The 22,808-nt window shown below is 49.3% G+C and overlaps 1 protein-coding gene across 9 annotated transcripts; it reads left to right on the forward strand.

Annotated features, from left to right (window-relative positions):
* Positions 1–3,222: 3,222 nt before the first annotated feature.
* On the forward strand, positions 3,223–22,076 carry B4GALT3 (beta-1,4-galactosyltransferase 3). 9 transcript variants are annotated; one of them, XM_083418560.1, is made up of 8 exons: positions 3,249–3,312; positions 6,149–6,182; positions 6,302–6,609; positions 10,973–11,208; positions 12,494–12,684; positions 13,535–13,657; positions 18,104–18,208; positions 19,458–22,076. In XM_083418560.1, the coding sequence occupies exons 3-8, from the start codon at positions 6,357–6,359 to the stop codon at positions 20,053–20,055; spliced, it is 1,506 nt and encodes a 501-aa protein (XP_083274686.1). In that variant the 5' UTR covers positions 3,249–3,312; positions 6,149–6,182; positions 6,302–6,356; the 3' UTR covers positions 20,056–22,076. The 9 variants fall into 9 exon arrangements, with proteins under 9 accessions (XP_083274684.1, XP_083274687.1, XP_083274686.1 ...); XM_083418554.1 differs by having other exon boundaries at positions 3,253–3,312; positions 6,149–6,215; XM_083418558.1 differs by lacking the exon at positions 6,149–6,182 and having other exon boundaries at positions 3,223–3,322.
* The last annotated feature ends 732 nt before the right edge of the window (positions 22,077–22,808 follow it).

Raw genomic sequence — 22,808 nt, forward strand, 5'->3', positions numbered from 1 at the left:
CCCCGCAACGGGGTGAGCTCCTGTTGCTTGGTCCCTGCTCTTGCCAACCTAGCAGTTTGAAAGCACGTCAAAGTGCAAGTAGATAAATAGGTATCACTCCGGCAGGAAGGTAAACAGTGTTTCCGTGCGCTGCTCTGGTTCACCAGAAGCGGCTTAGTCATGCTGGCCACATGACCCGGAAGCTGTACGCTGGCTACCTTGGCCAATAAAGCAAAATGAGCACTGCAACCCGAGAGTCGGCCACGACTGAACCTAATGGTCAGGGGTCCCTTTACCTTTACGCAGTGTGCCATGGCGTCCAGATTGTGGCTGGTGTCATTTGCGTTCTTTTCACCCCATATATTGCAGAGGCCTCCATTTTATAGCATTTTTTGCAGCGTGTAGGAATTTCTAATTTTCGGTTTCCCTCGGAGGAAGGTTTCCCAAGGGCTTGTCATGTGAATGTCTCTTAGAGACGTACCTTTTGCATTTAAGCGTTTTTTGTACACAATGCTTGGCTTGAGAACTGCACTGCAAACTTCACAGAAGTGCCGATTTTGGAGGATGACTATTTTTCAGTGCTCATACAGTGTTGGAAAGCATTACTTAGGATAGCGTTTAAAATCAAACCGAAACAAAACTCTCCGCATCTCAAATGCGGTCATATCTACAGAGCTTAAACCACAATGAGAGCTGTTAACCACAGCTGTTAACCACAGCTGTTAACCACAGTTAAGAGAGGTAGTCTTGCAATCTGGGGAACCGAGTTCGCTTCCCCGCTCCTCCACATGCAGCTGCTGGGTGACCTTGGGCCAGTCACACTTCTCTGAAGTCTCTCAGCCCCACTCAGCTCACAGAGTGTTTGTTGTGGGGGAGAAAGGGAAAGGAGAATGTTGGCCGCTTTGAGATTCCTTGGGGTAGTGATAAAGCGGGATATCAAATCCAAACTCCTCCTCCTCCTCTTCTTCTTCTTCTTCTTCCACATGCTTCTTCCCCACCCCCCACCCCAAGGATCCTGGGAACTGTAGCCTTTCCTCTCTCATAAACTACTGTAGCCAGGATTCCATGGGGGGAGCCACAATTATTTAAAGTGGTGTGATACTATTTTAAATGTATAGTGCAGATAGGACCTGGGTGGTAGAGACAGACATTATATTGGTCACATGCACACCATACACTTAAAGCACATCTTCCTCATAGGAATACTGGGAAATGTAGTTCACCCTTCACAGCGCTACTGTTCCCAGTCTAACAGTTCTCAGGGTTCTTGGCAGGTGGGAGGGAAGCAACTTACTTAAAATGTATTGTGTGGATATGACCCCAAGCCATTTCAAACAGTGGCTTTTGTCAATAAAAATGGATGCCTAGAGCTCCGATGTCTATAAGGACCTAAGGGTCTCCCGTAAGTCTAGCCTCCCCCACTCCTTCTGGACAAAGATACCCCACAAAATTGGCCTGATCAGTTACCATAGAATCTTAGAATTGTCGTGAAGGGACCCTGAGGATAATCTAGTCCGCCACAGATCGTAAAATAGCTTTATTTTCAGTCTTTACAGAAGATACACAAGACCTTAAAGATAGACTTGTTTGTTCTTTCTCATGATCCCTGCACACCTCACAATAACCAGATACCGGATATCACTGGATATGGACTTACTGAAGCTTGGTTTGCACAAATTTAGGAACTGTTTTTGATGGAAAAGCTGACCAATTGTTGGAGAAAAAAACACAATAAGAAACAATAAATTTTATGCTACTTGGCTTGATTTTATTTCTTGAGCTGCTGTTTAAAAAGATGCTTATAAACTTCCAAAGGCTCCCAGGAACACGAGTAATGATTCTTTTGTTTAATCCTTCACTGACCATGATGTGTTATCAATCATACTTGGGGAACATGTGTTTTGAATTACCGTACTCGTGGTTTGGGGGGGGGGGGATGAAATGTATTTTTTGAAAACCCATAGATATAATTACATATTAGAAAAAGACAAAGATGGTCCATTCTGGGCTGGAGAACAGAAAAAAGTATTGTCAATGGGACCACCCCTAACCTGCAGGAAAGGGAACCCCTGGGGTCATGCAGATGTTGTTGGGCTCTACCTCCCATAATCGCTGACCATTGGCTGAGCTGACCATGGCTGAAGGGAATAGGAGGGCACCAGGTTGGCAAAAGCTGATATAAAGAATAAACTTCATCACGGGGGTAATGTTAAGAGCAGTGGACTCGTAATCTGGTAAACCGGGTTCGAGTCTCCGCTCCTCCACATGCAGCTGCTGGGTGACCTTGGGCTAGTCACACTTCTTTGAAGTCTCTCAGCCCCACTCACCTCACAGAGTGTTTGTTGTGGGGGAGGAAGGGAAAGGAGAATGTTAGCTGCTTTGAGACTCCTTAAGGGGAGTGAAAGGCGGGATATCAAATCCAAACTCTTCTTCTTCTTCTTCCTGACATTTCTGGCTGTTCTGTTCAAGGATTATAGGCTGCAGTCCTGTCACCCTCTTACCCTGGGTTTAAAACCTGTTGACGCCAGAAGGAGTTACTTCTGAGTAACATGCAGCGAATGGAGCATTTTTCTTCAAGAGTGGACAGACCCAAGGTGCTTATGTATTCCCCCTCCCCCCAAGCCTCACCCTGTCGGTAAGGTCTGATTCCTTTTTTATTAATAATATTTTATTAGAATTTCATTTATAAAAAGACAAGAGTGAGGGGGGAAAGCAAAAAGTGAGTGATGATGAAAAAAGATACTGTTACATTACCTTACTTGCATATATTCTCATCCTAATACACACATAATTGTCTATAAACTAATATACTCTGTGTAAATTCATTCCAAATATCATTGTATTTTATCCAAAGAGTGTGCATCTACAGCTGTCCGTTCCTATGTTGCCAATGTTGTCACGCAGTAGGGTCCGATTCCTGCTAGCGCGGTGGCAGCAGGCGAGCAGTAAAACGGACCCTCTGTGCATGCTCAGGGCTTCTCTCGCCTTTCGGACGCCGCCGTGCCTCAGACGTCCAAAGTCAACCAAATCCTGGAGCTTCCGCCGTGGGGGGAAAGATACTGCAAAAAAATAAAATCGGATCAAAATCTCTGCAGCTTCCGGACTTCCTGCATCTGCCTCCGCGCGCAGGGCGCTTTAAAGGGAGGAGTATCCGGGCCTGCCCTGTTATTCGACGTCACCGGCCCTTCTCTTATCCCCCTCCCCAAAGCATCCCGCCCCTTAATTCCATCCCCCCCCCTTTTTTTTCCCTTTTACCTACTGAAGATGGCGGCGGCGGTGTTTCTGATTCTGGGGTGGGGTTAAGAGCCGGGCGTTCCTGGCGCGGAGGGCTCCCAGCACCCAGGTGAGCAAGGGCGGGGCAGGAGGTGCGGGAGGGCAGGCGCGCACCCTTGGGGGCCGAGGTGGGTGCGCTGTTTTGCAGGAAGGGTGGGCGCCGCTGGGAGAGGCTCTTCCACCCGGCGAGCAGGGGACACCTGGGCTCCAGGGTGGCGCTGAGCCTTGCACCTGGGCGAGGGAGGCGGGGGGCGCCTCTTGCAAACCCCTGCGCCCTCCCCCCCCCCGGCGTTTCTATGGGGATTGGATTGGGAAAGGGATCCTAAAGGGTGGGGGAGGGGCTCGGCTTGGGCTCCATCCCCCTCCCTTGCCAACTGAGCTTTAGCCGTAGAGATCATCCCAGATTTTTAGCGGCAGGGTGGAATTGGTGCTTCCGTTGCGAAATAATTAGATATGTGTGTGCGATATCCATATCTGTATCCCGCTGGGATTTCAAAGGCGAAGCTTTTATAAGGAGGTAGTTGCTCGGAGCAGAGATTGGGAAGGGACCCGGTGGAGGACAGGTGAGTCGGTCGCGCCAGGATTATATACAGGTGAAAGCAGGTCAGGGAGGAAAGGAAAGTTGCTGGATCCAGCTGTGTTCAAATGGAAGTGTGCTACCTTTTGAGTTACTCAGGGCTCTTTAATTTTCTGCGGGATGTCAGAGGGAAAGGGAGGGATGGGGATGGGGAAAGGAGCCGGGGAGGCAGGCAGCGCCAAGATGGAGAGTTCTTACTTGAACCTGCTGCGTTCAAAATGAACCGCGCCAGCTTTTGAGTTACACAGGTCTATTCCTTTCTTGTTGGCTGTTCAAGTAAGGGGGATAAAAATGGTGGTGGTGGGTAAAAACAAACAGTGCTAAAATGTTGACATGCCTAGTTTATGCTTCTCCCAGAGGATTTCTCTCTTCTCCCCTCCCTCAGCCAGTTTCCTAGGACCAAATACTGTGTCTTTGTTGCATGGCTTATTCTGACACTTTGAAGATGACGTATGACATATTATGCTTCCCATAATCTGGAGATTATGCAGGGAATGGAAGCCCTGTGCTCTGCCACTGCCAACCTTATTTTGCCAGCTTTCGGACATTTCCCAAAGCGCTCTTCTAGCATATCTCTGGAAACATGAGGTCTAGAATCTTAGTTTCTTAACACACAAACACCCCTTTTTGAAATTGGATTTTGCACCCCAAACATGTTACGTGGAACTGTGATATCTGTGTAGCTTTGCATGCAACTGTCTTAACCTTAAATTAAGCCTTCGGTGTGTGAATCGCTCAGGAACATTGCATGTGAGAGTCCAGTTTATTTCTTAGTGCCAAAATGCAGGGTGCGGCACGAAGTTAAACTATGGAACTGCTCCTTCAGCAGGTGTTGAAGGCTACTAGCCCTGGTGGCTTTAAAAGGATGCTGGATCAGATAGGATACTGGCCTGATACACCAGGTGGTTCTTACGTTCCTATGCAAACCTTTTTATTCATAAATATAGGGGTTGGACTGGGACCGGGGACAGCTGAACGCCACAACCCACCACACCGGGTGACTTTGAACCAGTTGCACAACATTCATATTCTCTCTCTCGCTGCCTAACCTTCTTCACAAGGTCACAGGGAGGATAAAATGGGGGGTGATGAGCGAACCATCTGCACTGCCCAAAGCTTCTGGGGCTCCCAGAGAAGAATGGGGCGAAATATCAATTTTTTGGCCTGTGCACTTTACCTGCTCCCCCTAATCGGTAAAAGTCGCAGGTTTCAGTTTGCAGGAAATTGAGACAGGTTTGGGCAGCATGCGGCCTCGGGGTTGGTCAGGTTCTCTTTGGGAATGCTGTGTGAGCGCTCGCCAGTTCTCTTTTGTCCCTCTGCAAAGCCGTCTCTCGACGCTGCCTGTAAGGGGGAGAAAAGGAAACCTGACGCTTTGTTGCCAGTTACTATTGTTAAAACCAAAAATTATAACAATAGCAAATTACGTATAAAGTAACAGCAAGGCTGTCGGTCCATTGAAGATTTCTGAGGTTGGTTAATCATTTTTTTCATTTGGCCTTGCCAACAGGTTGCTAGTCCATAATGTTATTTCATAGAATCAAATACTTGTATGCAATTCTTGTATTGCACCTGCAATGCAAGAAGTTGGACTAAATGACCCTTGGGGTCTCTTCCAGCTCTATTTATTTATTTCGATAAATATTTTTTTGTCCCACCTCTCCTTCAAGGGGGGCGTACATGGTTCTCCCTCTCCGCTTTTTAAGCTCACAACAACCCTGTGAGGTAAGCTATGGCTGAGAGATGGTGACCGGCCTCAAGGTCACCCAGTGAACTTTATGGCTGAGTGTGACATAATAATAATAATAATAATAATAATAATAATAATAATAATAATTTATAAAGGTAAAAGGACCCCTGACCATTAGGTCCAGTCGTGGCCGACTCTGGGGTTGCGGCGCTCATCTCGCTTTATTGACCGAGGGAGCCGGCGTACAGCTTCCGGGTCATGTGGCCAGCATGACTAAGCCGCTTCTGGCGAACCAGAGGAGCGCACGGAAACGCTGTTTACCTTCCCGCCGGAGCAGTACCTATTTATCTACTTGCACTTTGGCGTGCGTTCAAACTGCTAGGTTGGCAGGAGCAGGGACCGAGAAACAGGAGCTCACCCCGTTGCGGGGAATCAAACCGCCGACCTTCTGATCGGCAAGTCCTAGGCTCTGTTGTTTAACCCACAGCACCACCCGCGTCCCTAATTTATTGTTTATACCCCACCCATCTTGGTGGGTCTCCCAAACCACCCTGGGCGGCTTCCAACAAAGTATTAAAATACATTCTCACCATTCCACACGCCTATCCTCCCTACTTTGTTTCCATCGTCTTCAGCAGGCCAAGAGCCTGAAGGCAAGGAGGAGAGGCAAGGACCTGGGACCTTCTGCATGCCAAGCAGGTGACCTGCCCCTGAGCTTCATCCCTCTCCCCCTGCCGCTCCCCAGGAACGGGTCTTCAGAGATGTGCTCTCCTACCTTCTTGCAGGTGCGACTGCTGTCCTTCTGAGGCCCAGGGAGAAGACCTTGCCCCCCACCCCACCATGCTCCGAAGGCTCCTGGATCGGCCCTGCACTTTGGCTCTCCTCATTGGCTTCCAGTTTGCCTTCATGGCTTATTTCTCCTTTGGTGGCTTCCGGAACTTGGCCTCGATATTTGGGCACGACGCCAACCCGTCCTTCGACTATTCCCGGACCCACGACGTCTACACCAACCTCAGCCTCCTGCCTCAGCAGCCCCGCTATGGGAGCCCCACTCAGTTTCTGCCCTACTGCCCGGAGCGGTCGCCGTACCTCAGTGAGTGGGGCCTGTGACCACGTTGCTCAGTGTGGAGGTCAAAACTGCAGGGTGAGGGGTGGTTCAATGTAGGTTCCGACATACGAGGGGCTTGAGAGTCTCCCTTGTCCTAGAAATACAGAGAATCACGATCGGCTTTGAAATGGCGATGGGGAATGTTGCACCCAGGGGCTGAATGTGGCCCTCCATGTGTCTCTCTCTGGCCCTTGCTACTCTCTCCAAGTTGCAGACCACACCAGCCCTGCCTGCTCCATGGTCTCCTTGCGTGCGTTCGCTCTTGAACTGTAACAATGCCTTCTGCTTACCTGCATGGAGAGAGGTTTGTGTGTGCATGAGGAAAAATGCTGACTGCTGTGCTATACATGTAAGGCACTATTATGCCACTTTAAACAGTCATGGCTTCCCCCGTTGCATCCTGTGACCTGCCATTTGCTAAGCAAGCTGAGAATTGTTAGGAATCCCTCCTATTTCCCTTGCAGAGCTACAGTTCCCAGAGTTTCCTGGGAACAGGAATTACGTAACTGTTAAACCAGTCCGGAAATTGTAGCTCTGGGTGGGTGGGGAACGGGGGTCTGCTAACAACTCTCAGCACCCTTAACAAACCACAGGTTCCAAGTTGTATTACGCTGCTTTAAATCCACAGTGCAGAGGAGGCCTTTTGCATGGCCTACAGTAGAAAATTAAGAGCTGCATTTGTTGCCCGGACACTTTTGCCTCTAGCTCTGTCCTGCACTGGCATGTGGCCTCCAGAATATTACCCACGAGGGAGCGTGGCCCTCAGGCTGGAAAAAGCCCTCCGCTTTGTTTTCCAAAATGTTTTAGGTTCTCAAAGGCCGCAGAGAAAACTATTCCCATGAAAGCTCAGTATTGCCGGATTAAAACCCAGACGCAAAACGTGGGTGGGTGTATGCAAGATTACAAAGTCTCTCAAAGCCACTTAAAAAATAAATGAGATAAGGCGGTTATCACAGCTTTATGCCTGGTAGTCTCTTTGTCTGCTGCTTGGGCCTGGGTAAATGTTTAATTATTAGATCACATGGCACCCCATTAAGTGGCTGAGCCTTTTCAAAGTTGCTGAAGGAGCAGTTTCGTATTGCTGTGTATGAGCCTGATCACTTTTCCTGTGGAATTCCTATTGCAGGAGGGAAATCCCACCCTCGGAGGCCAAATATGGCCCTTCGGGCCTCTCTGAACGGCCCTTACAACTCTCCCCAGGCCACACCCCTCACCCACCCTGCTTTGCACCTTCCTTGCGGTTTTGGTCCTGTTGAACTCTGCCTCTTGCTTATCTGGAGGGTGGATGGAGAAGGGCGTGAGAGAGCAGGTGTAGAAGCTAGCCTGTTGCACAAGGATGAAATTAATGTGTTTTGCTCCACCCACCACTGGCATGCGGCCCTCAAGAGGTAGCCAAGAACAGAATGTAGTCACTGGGCTGGGAAATGTTCCCCACTCCCTTCCCAGTTGCCATGAACAGTTTAACCCTGTGTTTGTCTACTCATGTGTCAGTCCATTGAGTGCAGTGGGGCTGATCTTCCAGGGATGTGTGGGCAGGATTTTCAAGCATCCCCCAGTACCTGTCCATTGTCTGCGATTTCCGTGCTACTCGTTGCTTCTCTTTTCCCCTTTGTTAGATGTTGAGACTGTAAGCTCCTTGGGGTAGTGGCTTGTCCTTCTGCACTCTGTAAAAATGGCATGCAAACTGACAGCCGTGCCAGTACACAGTATAAAGGTGAAGGGACCCCTGACCATTAGATCCAGTCGTGACCGACTCTAGAGTTGTGGCGCTCATCTCGCTTACTGGCTGGCGTACAGCTTCCGGGTCATGTGGCCAGCATGACTAAGCTGCTTCTGGCAAACCTGAGCAGCACACGGAAACGCCGTTTACCTTCCCACCAGAGCGGTACCTATTTATCTACTTGCACTTTGACGTGCTTTCGAACTGCTAGGTTGGCAGGAGCAGGGACCGAGCAACGGGAGCTCATCCCGTCGCGGGGATTCAAACCACCGACCTTCTGATCGGCAAGTCCTAGGCTCTGTGGTTTAACCCACAGCGCCACCCGCGTCCTTAGTACACAGTATAATTGTGTACTAATTACAACAGTAACTTGAGCAAATGAAAGTTACTACTCCTCCAAGGTGGGGTGGAGAACCTGTGGCCCTCTAGATGTTTCTGAACTATGAGTCCCATCATGCCTCACCATTGGCCATGCTGGCTTGGGCTGATGGGAGCTGGAGTCCAGCAACATCTGGAGGGCCCAAAGGTTCCCTAGACGTGATTTAAGGCAAGGGTTCTGAAACTGTGGTCCACAGATTGCCAGTGGACTGCGAGCGTCAGTCAGGTGGTCCCTGGCATGTCAGTAAAAATGCATCATTTGCATCACAATTTCCAGAACTCAGTCCTACTGTATTCAGCAGCACTTTCTCCTGGGGTGTGTATAGGATCGCAATCTATATTTTTAACTTAGGCCAGGAATCCTCAACTTTTGGGGGCACATTTGGAAATCTAAGAAACTTCTGGCCACCACAAAGTACCCATTTCACAGGTGGAAAAACCGGTGAGTCTCTCACACACATCCAAAGAGGCAAAATGCTTACATGCACTTTTTTACATGCACTTACATGGACTGCAGACCAACAGATAAGCAGGCCACCCTCCTTTGATTTATTTTTTTTAAAGAGAAAATAGGAGAGGGGTTGGGGAAACTGATGGCACCATAATGGGTACCTTGTTAGCTACCTCAGATCTAAGCTGACAGTGCAGTCTAACAGGAAAAAAGATAATATAGCAACCCATCTACTTCCAAAAGTCAATAGAAAAGTAAAAGGCAGAAGATATATTTTTCACCCTTGCCTTAAAGCAAAAGCCCAGAATATCCAGGAAAATAGTTTTAAGGTTAAAAACAGAGCTAACAGTAAGAATGTTAATAGCGCCAAAATTATACCATGCATGATTATATATAGCAACAGTGTTTTGGTAGTGAAGATCCAGGAACGTAGAGTTGTATGAAGCTTATTTTTTTATTTTCTAAAATTTATACACCTGAGGATAAAAAAGTGTTTTTACCCTAAACAGCCAAGTTCTCCTCAGAGTTTAGATCCATTGAAATTAATGGAGATGACCAACTTGGCTCCACGAATTTCAACGAGTCTACGTGTTCATACATATAACAATTTTGAGTCCCTCCCAGAGCTGCGATTCCAAGAGTAGTTTTAACAACCAATTCCTTTCCCTAGGGAATTCTGAGTATTGTAGCTTTGGAGGGACTTGGGAGTGTCTCGTAACAACTTCCAGCACGTTTAACAAATGACAGTTTGTTTAGGATTCTTTGGGGGCAAGCTGTGACAGGTTAAAGTGGTGTCATAGTCCTTTATATTTATAATATGGATATGGAACAGAAGGTAAGAGAGAGGACCCTGGCCACCTCCCTCAGCCGAACGGCCTGGATTAGGAAGAGGGTGGCAGGCCTGGAACCCTTTTATAGCAGGTAGTGGCACAGGATTGGCTGCCCGGTGTCACATGACTTCTTTGGGCCTGGAGGATGCTGGGCTGTGGTGATGGTGCCTTGGCTTGAGATGCCCACAGATGCCTCCTCTAGTGATGGCGGCTCCAGTGGTGCAGGGAGCCAGAAGGGCCATAGCTCAGTGACAGGGCATCACCTTTGCATGCAGCAGGTCCCAGGTTCAATCCCCGGCCTCTCCAGACAGGGCTGGGAATGTCCGCCATCTGAAACCGTGAAGTGCTGCTGCCAGCCAGTGCAGGCAGCGCTGAGCTATATGGCCCAGTGGGTCTGACTCAGTTTAAAGTGTGCTTCCCGTTCTCCTGACTCGTTGCACTGTCCACCTGGGGCTCCTGCCGTCATATTAAGAGCAGCAACTCCCAATCCAGATTGCGCTGACTTATTTTATTATAAAGGAAAGATGTCGAGGGTGCTTCTCTCCAGTCTTGTGGGATTATCCCTGACCCAGATGTCCTTGGCGTGGGGACAAAGCAACATTTGCTCCTAACAGCTTGTTATCCTTGCCTTTGCGTGCTCATCTCTCGTTCCGTTTTTCTGGGAAATCCTGCTTACGGCTTAAAACTTTGTCGCCACACCTGACACGCACAGAGTCTCCTCGCGCCATGGAAGGAAAGGTTAGTTTAGCTCCCTGCCTCTGGGGTGAGAGATATTTAGAGAGAGGCTTTCGTGCCGGGTATTCATGCAGGCCTCATGAAGACTAGAAACTTGGGCAGATTCTTTGGGGTTTTTTTGGAACGCTGCATCAGAGATGAGGCAAGCAGCTCTCGTTGGAAGAGCCCAGTGCCTGCATGTGAATTTTTGATTCTGTTCTTCTTCTCCTCTCACCCTACCGACTCTCATCTCAGTTGGCCCCCTGACGGTGAGCTTCAGCCAGGTGCTGAATCTGGAGCAGATTCAAGAGAAGAACCCGGCGGTGGGCCTCGGGGGCAGGTACCGCCCTTCCGCCTGCGAGCCACGCTCCCGGACAGCTGTCATCATCCCGCACCGCAACCGGGAGACGCACCTGCGCCACTTGCTCTACTACTTACACCCCTTCCTCCAGCGCCAGCAGCTGCAGTATGGGATTTATGTGGTCCATCAGGTGCGTTTCTTTGGGATTTATGTGCGTGTGAAAGAGAGATTAGTTCAGTGCAACCCAGGGGTGGAGGCAGTGCCGGATTTATGTATAACCTAAATCAGCGATAGCTTAGGGCCCCATTCTCTTGGGGGCCCCATAAAAAGTTAAAGGAAAAGAACCTGGATGTACATTTCCAAAATATAAGATAAAAAACAAATAAAATTAAACGTACATACTGCAACAGTGTTTTGTGTCGTGTAGGCTCCTGTGATGTAAGTAATGGGTCCTGCTTGCTTCCTAAAGTACCATATACAGTGGTACCTCGGGTTACAGACTCCGCTAACTCAGAAATAGTACCTTGGGTTAAGAACTTTGCTTCAGGATGAGAACAGAAATCGTGCGGCGGCAGCAGGAGGCCCCATTAGCTAAAGTGGTGCTTCAGGTTAAGAACAGTTTCAGGTTAAGAACAGATCTCCGGAACGAATTAAGTTCTTAATCCAAGGTACCACTGTATATCACATATATATAGCATATATTCAACACAAAAAACAGCAACAATTTGTTGACAAAGGACAGCTGGACATATAAAGGGCCCCATTACCTTCAGTAGCTTAGGGCCTCATGAAACCTAAATCCGGCCCTGGGTGGGGGGAACCTCAGGCCCAAAGCAGCCAGCCAGAGGCCTGGCCCTCAGGACTCAAAGTTGCCATGCAAAGGTTGCACCCAGCTTTTGACCACTTGTAACCAAGTGAAGATGCCCAGGCACCAGGACAGTGCCTGACATCTCCACCATCTGGGGGGGGGGGGGGTCATTGGAACTTGGCTGTTTTCCCACACAAATACACCACCCTGTGGAATTCTACCAGTTATATTTTATCTGCACAATCGGAATGAATTTTGGGAACCAAAATGCTTTTTCTGGGCAGCTTGAGCAGGCGCAGTCACCATTAAGGAAAGGTCGGAATAGGCCAATATATATGTGGCCTCTCCCTAGATCAAGTGACTTTTCTTCTTTAAGTTCTCAGAGCTCTTAACCTAGCTCAAGGTGGCCATCTGAACTAGCCAGATGTTTAACTGAGAATCAAACACAGTCCATCATTTGAAAAGACAGACTTTAGAGTCATATCTCCTCACAAAATGGCAACTAAAACTTCTGTTCTGGCGACTGTAACCTTGTTTTAAGGAGCCATTTGGCACTGAGTTTATTTATCTGAGTTTATTTATCTGAGTTTCTGACAGGGCTGGGCCTCATGAGTCTTGCTCCTCGCCCTGTTGCCATTTCTTCCCTCTCAACCCTGCTTCTCCGTAGGCTGGCAATGCGACTTTCAACCGGGCGAAGCTGCTGAATGTGGGCGTGAAGGAAGCCCTAAAGGATGAGGAGTGGAACTGCCTCTTCCTCCACGATGTTGACCTCATTCCCGAAAACGACCACAATCTCTACATCTGCGACCCGTGGAGTCCCAAGCACGTCTCTGTCGCCATGAACAAGTTTGGCTACAAGTGAGAAGGCAGGGATAAGGGAGGGCAGGACTGATCGCACCATGCTTTGTGGTGGGTGGTTGTCTTCAGGGCTGGCTCCATGGTGTTAGGTTTTTTTTTGGGGGGGAAATATGTATTAATTTTTATACAGCACGTAACAACCAAGAGCAGAACGAACGTATAAACATTAGAAAATGTAAAAACAAGTGCAGAATCCAACAGGTTTCCAAAGAAAAAGGGGGAAAGTGAGTGCCAAATACTGAAATAATCGTCTCTTCAGAGCTGGCAATGTTTGTGAGGTGGTTTCCTTGTTTGATTAGAACAATTAACGTATTTTGAAGAAAGGGAAAGCAATCAATAAGGAAATGATCCTTGCCTTGACTTTCCTGGAGCCTTTTTAACCACACTGGTTGTTTTTTCCAGACAATGAAATTGTTCGAAATCTGTGTCGAATGTTTAGTGTTCTAGCTTTCACCATTTCTGGGCTATTTCAAAACAGAAGCAGAAAATATAATCAGGTCCTGATGCTCCTCCTCAAAAAAGGCTCTTGTGTTTTGAGGGCAGCACTCACTCCATTTCATTAAATTCATAGAATCAGTTCAAAAAAAATAAAATATCCAAACTACACCCAAAAGTAATTCCCCATCATTGCCAAGCGGGCCAAATATCAATTAAGTTTGATTTGGGCTAGGACTTTCCAGCTATACGCAGTACACTAGCACATGCGAAAAAGCAAATGCTTTGCAAATTTGGGTCAAGAGCCTTTCCCACCCGCAACCCCGTGTCTTCGAAATACCTAGTGCGGGGGTTTCCCAGTGTCACTTAAAACGACTTAACAATGCTGGCTTTTCTCTCCATTTTCCCACTCCAGCCTCCCATATTCTCAGTACTTTGGCGGTGTGTCGGCCCTTACCCCGGACCAGTACCTAAAGATCAACGGCTTCCCCAACGAGTACTGGGGCTGGGGAGGCGAGGACGATGACATTGCCACGAGGTGAGTGTCCCTCGTTCACCCCTCTCTTTCCGTGGTGGCCGTTGTCTCTTCGCCCTCTGCTGTCTGACCTGCAACCATTTCTCCCACTCGCTTAGAACATGCATTGCTCTTTTTGTTTTGGCACCTGACTCGGCGGGAACTGTAGCTGAGGGGATGGCGGTGGTTCGTTCAGTTGTTTAGAGCATGGCGCTGATAACGCCAAGGTTGCAGGTTCAATCCCCGTATGGGATGACTGTATATTCCTGCATTGCAGCGGGGTCAGACTGGATGATCCTCAGGGACCCTTCCAACTCTACAATTCTTGGATTCTGTGGTTTAAACCCTGTTGGTAACCTTGCACGCCAGTCTCTGGAAACCACAGGAGTGTGTAGTTAAATGATAGAGCTCTCTCCTGCAGGAGGCAGTGATGATTACCAACTTGGTGGCTTTAAAATAGGATTGGACAAAATTAATGGGTTGGTTTTTTTTTAAGACTTGCTGTTGTACTCAGTTCCTGTTTGCAGGCTTCCTGATGGCATTGAGAGAACAGGATGCTGGACTAGATGGGCCTTTGGCCTGATCTAGAAGAATTATTATCCTCTTGGCTATCTTACAGTGCCTGCGAAGAAGGCACTGACCTGTGCATTTTTCAGAGGCAACTCTACCAACTTAAAAAGGACTAGAAACTAGAAAGAGAGAGAGAAAGAAATAAAAAGTGGTAGAAGCAGCTCAGATTCTTAAATTCCAGGCCGGATAATCATTCTTCGTGCTTTCCCCCCCTGCGATTGTGCAGAACTGTGGCATAAGTGTAGCCATGTTTTTTAGGCTAAAAATGGGCAGTGGGAAGACTAGCTGCAGCTGGTAGGTTTACGATCTTTGGTATTGTTGTTTTCCCTGCCTGTTGCAGGGGAGATTATTGGAGCACTGGTTTCCCCACCCTGCCTCTGTCTGTTCCACTCCCTACTTCCCACTCTGCAACTGGAGTGCTGTTTTCCTTCTCATCGCCTTCATTATCATCTTTCTTTATCTCTTTCTTCCACCCTGCCTTGTGCACGCTGTCGGATCCTTGCATGCTCATTTTTCCCACGCAGGCTGTGGCGGTTTGGGCTGCAGCATTCAGGTAAGGTGAGAAAATTGCAGCAAGCCTGATGACGCGCCCAGCTCTGCAATCCCATGTGTTTGTTGCATTAGGGTTTGAACTTGTTGGCGAATTGAATGTCTGTGATGCCATGGGATGTTCACAAATGCTACAACACTGGGGTGGTGGTGTCTCTTGTGAGATGTTGTCGGGTCAGCTCAGCAACGGTGAGAGAAGGTGGAAAGGGAGACTGCACAGAACAATGAGATTTTAAATGGAAAGGTGGGGCTATAAATGTTTTCTGAGGGTTGTGCCCAACTTAGTTTTACTCGGGGTAAAATTCACAGAGATTATCCATGTTTGTTAACTTCAGTGGGTGTATTCTGAATAGAACTAGCTTTGTATATAATCCAAAGATCTGTGCTCTTGTAAGCAACAGATGTGAAGCTTTAATTTTGCTTATTTGATCCCAAAGAATGCATGTCCAGAATTTTTGAGGTGATAAAGGAATTTTCTAAGGGGCACCAGAAGAGAAACTTAATCTATCCCTGCAGACATTAGAATTTGAGTACCTAACACCTCACCAACCTGGGTTTAGCACACTTGTGAGCTACTTACTAGGAATTGGGCCACATCCACCCCATACATTTAAAACACTACGACACCACTTTAAACTGTCAATTCCCAAAGAATCCTGGGAAATGTAGTTTGTTAAGGGAGCTGAGAGTTGTTAGGAGAACCCTGTTCTCCGAGAACTACAGTTCCCAGAGTTCCCTGAGAAGAAAGATGGATGGCTAAATAACTTTGGAAATTGTAGCTTTATATTTAAGGAGGGTGTAGATCAGGGCAGTGAGGTGTAGTCTTTATTTATTTTATTTGTTAGTTGCTTTTCTCACAGGGGAACCCAAAGCAACTTACATTAAAACCGATTAGGAACATCCAATAAAAATCCAAAAAGTACCACTAAACGGATAAAGCAGAGCACGACTTAGTGATCCCACCTCATTCAAAGAGGCCACAATGCTATTCTTCAAATTAAGGGCCAAAAGCCAGGGTACCTGGCACCTAAAAATAAAGAGATGCCTCTCTGCAAAGAGCATTCTGCAAACAGGGGGCCACCACAAAAAAGGCCCAATATTGTGTTGCCACCTTCTGAACCTCCTGAGGAGGAGGCACTTGAAGAAGGACTGCAGATGATGTTTGCAGGGTCCGGGTCAGTTCACGTGGGAAGAGAGAGGCGGTACTGGGGTCCTGAGCCACGGAAGTCTTTATAGGTCAAAACCTGCACTTTCAATTTTGCATGGAAGCCAATTGGCAGCCAGGATGATCGTGCCAGAACTGGCGCTATTTGTTCAGACTGTCCTGCTCCAGTCAGCAATTTGGCCTCCAAATTCTGCACCAGCTGCAGTTTCCGAATGGTCTTCAAAGGCAGCCCCGTGTGTAGCGCATTGCAGTAGTCCAGCTCTGAGGTTACCAGAGCACAGGCAACAGAATTGGGCTGTTCCTGTCCAGAGACGGATGCCAGTAGCTGAAGCTGATGGAAGCCGCTCAGTGCTACTAAGGCTGCTTGAGACTGATGGATACAGAGGTATTGAAAGACTATGCCTTTTACTTCAGAGAGACTGTAACTGCAGCCAAGGTACGACCTGTAGAGAGAGTTCTAAGGGCCAAATAGAGAAGCCTGGAGGCAGTGGTGTAGCGTGGGGGGTGCAAGGGGGGCGGGTGTACCGGGCGCAACATTGGGGGGGGGGGGCGCTCGCAGCTCTCTGCCCCTACCTGGCTCACTCACTCTCTCTCACTGCAGTGCTGGCTGTGCGAATCCGATCCGAGCCGCCGGGTCGCCGCCCACTGTGGAGCGGAGGGTGCCAGGCGTGTGGTGCGGTGCGGAGAGAGAGCGAGGGACTATCTGGGGGAGGGACAGTGCAGGGGGGGCGCAAATTACTTGCCTTGCCCCGGGTGCTGACAACCCACGCTACGCCACTGCCTGGAGGGCCGCATTCACAACCACCCCGGGCCTGAGGTTCGCTATCACCGCTTTGCAAAAAAACCCCACATAAGCCTTGGGAAAGAGGCAAGATCCCAGCCCCAAGGAGCTTACAATCTTAAGATTTGCCAGTGAGGGGTGGCAGGAAGGGGGAGGAGAGGGAAGTAAGAGACATGGATAACAAAGGATTAATAAAATTGGTACTTGGTTCCAACAAGCTCACCCAGGGAAGCATTTTGGCTCCCAAATTGTGCCTCTCTTCAATGGATTTGACTAGGACTGTGCGTCGCCATGGCAACTGTTCCACCTCCTGCTGTGAGGGAACAGCAGTGGAATGCTTAACCTTGAGCGAAGATAAAGGAAAAGCGAGAGAGAGAGAGAGAGAGAGACCCGAGTGGGTAGGGGTAGGAGGGAATTGGCTGTGAGGGCGTGCCTACGCTCTGCTTCTGGAAAATTCCCTGTGCAAAAGCGTTGGAGTTAAAAAGAGAGGGGGGATGTTTAGCACAGCAATGCACATTACCCACCTCCTGATTGGTCAGGAGTCCATGACCTCAGAGCAGGTTCGACATCTCTGTTAGGGAGCTCCCCAGGCAAGGTGCCTCTGGAGATGCCCAAGCCTTCTGACTAAATCCTCAGCGCTGGCCCAAGATATTTTGCCACCTGAGGCAAAAAACAAAATGGCGTCCCCCTTCTCTTTCTTCTCGCACTCCCCATTCTGTGTACAGAAGCTGGCAGGCCTAGCAGTTGACTCTCATCGAACATTGTCAATGAGACAGCGCCACCCACTGTTCCCAAGGCAGCATGCTGCGTGTGTCTGTGCATTTATTTGGCCACATCTGCACCCTTAGGCCTTCTTGTACCACGTCAACCGTCATGGCTTCCCTCCTGTCAAAGGATCTTGCGAACGGCAGTTTGTTAAGGGTGCTGAGAGTTGTTAGGAGACCACTGCTACAACTCAGAGTGATTTAATAGCCAATCCTGCTTCACAAGGAACTCTTGAGAACTGTGGCTCTGTCAGGGTAGCGGAGCACTCTTAACAAACTACAGCTCCCAGAATTCTTTGGGAGAAGCCATGGCTGTTGAAAGGGTTGCCGTGGTGCTTTCAATGTGTGGTGTGGACAAGGTCTAAGTTGGTAGTTAACGGACAGCCTTTGCCATGCTTCTAGCAGCAGTGTAACATGATAGTGACAGTCTGTCCCAGTGAGCACTTTGGCTTGCTGTGTGACAGGCCTGTGGCAGACCTAGCTCTGGTCTCCAACGGAGAGGGGTTGGCGGTGGACATGCTGTTGCCACCACCACTCCCCGCACTCCTAAACATGTTGCCTGAGGCACCTGCTCCACTGTGGCTAACGATAGGGCCGGGCTAGCAAATCCTAATTTGGCCTCCTTGCTTCTGTGTCTCCAGGGTGCGCCTGGCCGGCATGAAGATCTCACGGCCTCCTGTCTCTGTCGGCCACTACAAGATGGTGAAGCATAAGGGAGATAAAGGCAACGAGGAGAATCCACACAGGTGTGCTGCTTCCTCCCTCCTCCCACTCCCCCCCCCCAAAAAAAAAACACCTCTGCAGTTGGAGGAATAATCATTTTAGTATTTGTACCCTGTCCATCGGGTTGCCCCAGCCACTCAAGGCGGCTTCCATCATATACAAAAACATAATAAAACTTTAAATTTCTAAAACTTGCCTGAACGGGGCTGCCTTCAGATGTCTTCTACATGTTGTGTAGTTGTTTATCTCCTTGACATCTGATGGGAGGGCGTTCCACAGGTAGGGGGGCCACTACCGAGAAGGCCCTCTGCCTGGTTCCCTGTAACCTCACTTCTTGTAGGGAGGGAACCAGCTCTCGGATGTGGACCTCAGTGGGTGAACGATGGGAGTGGAGATGCTCCTTCAGGTATACTGGGCCGAGCCAGTTTAGGACTTCAAACGTCAGCAGCAACACTTTGAATTTTGCTCTGAAACGGTCCTGGGAGCCAACATAGGTCTTTTTATATGTAGTTATCCTTATCTCCTGCCAACCTAGCAGTTCGAAAGCACGTCAAAGTGCAAGTAGATAAATAGGTACCGCTCCGGCGGGAAGGTAAACGGCGTTTCCGTGCACTGCTCTGGTTCGCCAGAAGCGGCTTAGTCATGCTGGCCACATGACCCGGAAGCTGTACGCCGGCTCCCTCGGCCAATAAAGCGAGATGAGCGCCGCAACCCCAGAGTCGGTCACGACTGGACCCAATGGTCAGGGGTCCCTTTACCTTTATCCTATATTAGGCATAGCAAACCACACATTATCAAACAGACACCGTATACAAATTGTGCAAAATATGAGCTCAACCTAACAAGGTTTGTCCTGGCCAGATCTTTAACTCCAGAGAAAATCAATTTGCATAAATAATACAATACAGCGCTACCGAATCCCCGATCAATTAAGAACCACTAATTTATTATTATTCTGACTCCCTCCTTTGGCAATCCTCACAGAACTTCTAATCCAATGGTTGCCATTAATTTGATTGGAATTAATTTTATAATGAAATGATTTTAGAATGTTTTACCATTTTACTGTTGTTAGCCGCTCTGAGCCCGGCTTCGGCTAGGGAGGGTGGGATATAAATAAAATTTATTATTATTTATTATTCTCTTTATAATGACCCAGTCTTTCTACGTGGACAGCACTTTCAGGACCTGCGGCAGAAGAGTGCTTTCAATGTGTGGCAGAAATGGAACCTTGCAGATACTCACTCTCTCTGTCTCTCCCCAACCCCGTAGGTTTGACCTGCTGATCAGGACGCATCGGGCTTGGACCCAGGACGGGATGAACTCGCTCTCGTATACGCTCCTCTCCAAGGAGCTGCAACCTCTGTACACCAACATCACGGCCGACATCGGCACCAACCCTCGGGCCACCCGGGGCGGCAAGGGCTCGATCCCCAGCCTCGGTGGCAGGAACTATCCGAGCGGCAGCAACCACGACTTCCGCCAGGAGATGCTGCGCAAGACTCCGTTTGCCAAACTCTCCCGGGCCATGGGTTGGGGGGAAGTGCCCTTCGGGACCATCCAAGCCCTGCTGGATTCGGCGACGGGAGAGCGGGGGGCTCCCAAACTGGAAAAGACGAAAACCAGCCCCACAGCGGGGAAGGCGGAGCGGGAGGTGGGGTCCCCCCATGCGGCGGCTGGCAGCCCCAGGCCAGGAATCCTCAGAACGGTCGTCCAGCCGGCGGCACTCAGTGCGGAAGCTGCGAAGCGAGAAGCAGAGGATGCCGGGAAGCATCTACCCGGGCGAGGGGAGGCAGAGTTTCTCAAGACCCCTGCCTCCCCGGTCCAGAAGCCCATGAGCAATCACACTGGCCCAGGAAGTGCCGGCTAGGGCGGGTGCGGTCCAAGCCGGTGGGCACTAGGCACCACAGCCAAGCCTCAAGCCTCTAGAACCAATCGTAGGAGTTGCAATAATAATCAGGCTGTGGCCTAGAGCCCATCGGGCTGCCTTCTCTGTGTCTGCTGGGTCACCAGGGCCCAACAAACCCGGACTGGACAATGGAGAGAGACCTGGGAGGGGCAATAAATGGTAGTTAAATTTCCACTGGGGGGGGGGGAATACACTCCACATTCTGATCCCTCCGTGATTGACTCCTGGTTCCACCTGCGGTGCCGTCTCCTCCCGAAGACTTTGGCCCTACTTCAGAGGTGCCACCAACTTTCTGCAGAAGAGTTAGGCCTCGCTGCTGCGCAGCCGTAGCCCCTTGGCTTTGGGGCTGACTCTCACTGTGGGGCCTGGGGGTGTTCTGTACTGTTAAAGGGGGTCATTAAGCTGCTGTGACATTTGCGTGCTGGTGGATTTTGTCGGAGGCAGTAGACAGAACAGGGGGAAGAGGTGGCTGCGTGCGACTGAAGTGAAGGAGGGCACATCCACCAAGCTGCATCCTGTCGCTGGTGCCAGGCTCCCTCGGAAGCAAAGGCCGTTCCTGCAAAAGCCCTTGGGCTCATGCCGTCCCCGGTGGAAAGATGCAGGCCTCTTCCCTGCCTAGCTTGAAGAAGGGGGCACTCCACAGCCTGGCGCTGCTGGGTGACTTCTTCAAAAGGCTGGCGAAGCGGGGATCTCCTGCTTAGCCTTTTGAAAGAAATATGTCCGTATACAAACACTATTTTTCTGGCTCCCTCCTTCCTTAAGAGGAGGAACTGTGCCCAATCGAGGTGCTGGTGGTGAACCTAACAGTTGGTAGGAGAGAGGTCTGTGTCCCCACCCCCATCAAACCACCTCCTAGCAGAGAATTGAAGCCTAGATGGCTGCTTCCTGCAGTTCTCTGAACCAACCCCTCTCATGTTTTCTGGAGCTGGACGCAGATGGATTCTGGAACTTATTTATTCATCCTGAGCCAAGCAAGAAATCCCTTTTTTTAAAATATCCAAGGATTAAGGCCACATTCACACCACGCATTGAAAGCGTTACGATGCCACTTTTGTGGTCATGGCTTCCCCCCCAAAATTCTGGGAGATGCGGTTCGTTTGGGGTGCTGAGAGTTGCTGTGGGGTCCCTAGTTCACCTCACGAATGGGATTTAGCGTTCAATCCCTCTTCACAGGGAACTCTGGATTTCAGCTCTGTGAGGGGAAGGGCAGGGGGTCATCTCCCACAACTCTCAGCACCTCAGTAGTTCCCATGATTATTTGGGGGAAGCCATTTAAAATGGTATGATAGGTCTTTAAATGTATGGCATGAAGGTGGCCTAGCTTCATTTTTGGGTCAAAAGTGGGGCTACTTCTCAACTTTGGGCTGTCGTGCAATATATTCCTTCCCAATGAGGTCTCTTTTTAATGGTGTAGTGCCATTTTTTGTACCCTAATCCCCATCCCAAATAGGCTAAGGTGCCCGCTGGATGCCTGCCCTCTCAGGCTGTTTCTAGCACCTTGGGCCCCCTTCCTTGCCTGAAAAAAGGCCTATGTGGACCATTGGAAATGGGGTTTGATCAGCCCTGTACTTTCTGTAGCTGCTGAATCATGGTGGTTTTTAAAATCAAAATAAGCTGGAAAGGGGATAGATTGTAAAACTTCCTGTGAACGGAAGTTATAGTGATATAGTTAACATTACACAGTGCCCTCTTCCAGCTCTACACATTCACACACACATTTCTCTCTCTCAGGGCTGGTCCCAGCCTGCAACCTGTGCCCCCCACCCCACCCCACCCCCTGGCCTCAGAAAAGGCCCTTTCCTCTTCCTCTCCGCAGGTGTGCGTCTCACAATCGCTCTAGCTGTTGGCAGTGGTGTGTAGTTATTTATTCTATTTATGGAGTCCTCGTTCTCTCTCGCTGTAGCTGCTGTCCCTTGCCTCAGTTTTTGATAAACCAATTTTTTTAATGAAATAAAAACATGGTCCGTGGATTAAAGAGGAAATGAGTGAGCTGTTTTCCCTGGTTAAGAGCGGCTGCCCTGGCCCTCTGCAGGCAGGAGTGGCCAACCTCTGGGCCAGAGCTCAGGTGTGTCCCTCGGGCCTTCTCTAGGTGGCCCTTGGGGACTGTCCCCTCCAGGCCCACTCACCTTGTGTGCCTGTGCCCTCGTCCTTGAATAATGTTGCTAGGAGGGTGGAGAGATGTGTGGGTAGGGGTAGAATCCTCTGGCTTTTGTGTGGCTGGAATATAACCTCCAGATGCAACCACTTTTGCCTCTGCCCTGCACCAAACCCCCAATGTGCAGCCCCTGGAAGGCTGCAATGAGGGAATGTAGACTTCAGGCAATAAAAAGGTCAGCTGTGGGACAGGTATAATAGGTGTGGCTCCCCCCCCCCAGTAGGGACCAGAAATAGGATGGGCATCACCTGGTGAACTTCTACCTGCACCAAAGAAGAAAGGGCACAGGGCATAGAGTTGGTTGTGGAATGCCTATGTCCATTGGAAGGCTAATAATTATTCCCAATACTAGTGTCCTATTGTGATTGCAGACTACATCTCCCAGCATTCTTTGAGGGAAGCTGCGACTGTTCAAAGTCACACCATATCGCTTTAAGTGCAAGTCTGCATGTGGTCCTAGTTTACATATTGAATTCCATATTCATTATGTTAGTCCATTCATTTCAATGCAAAGGAAGCACAAACCAGCTATGTGTCATTCGCAAACAAAGCAGCAGCA

This window comes from Podarcis tiliguerta (genome assembly GCF_965153285.1).
Source record: "Podarcis tiliguerta genome assembly, chromosome: 16".
Lineage (NCBI taxonomy): Eukaryota > Metazoa > Chordata > Lepidosauria > Squamata > Lacertidae > Podarcis > Podarcis tiliguerta.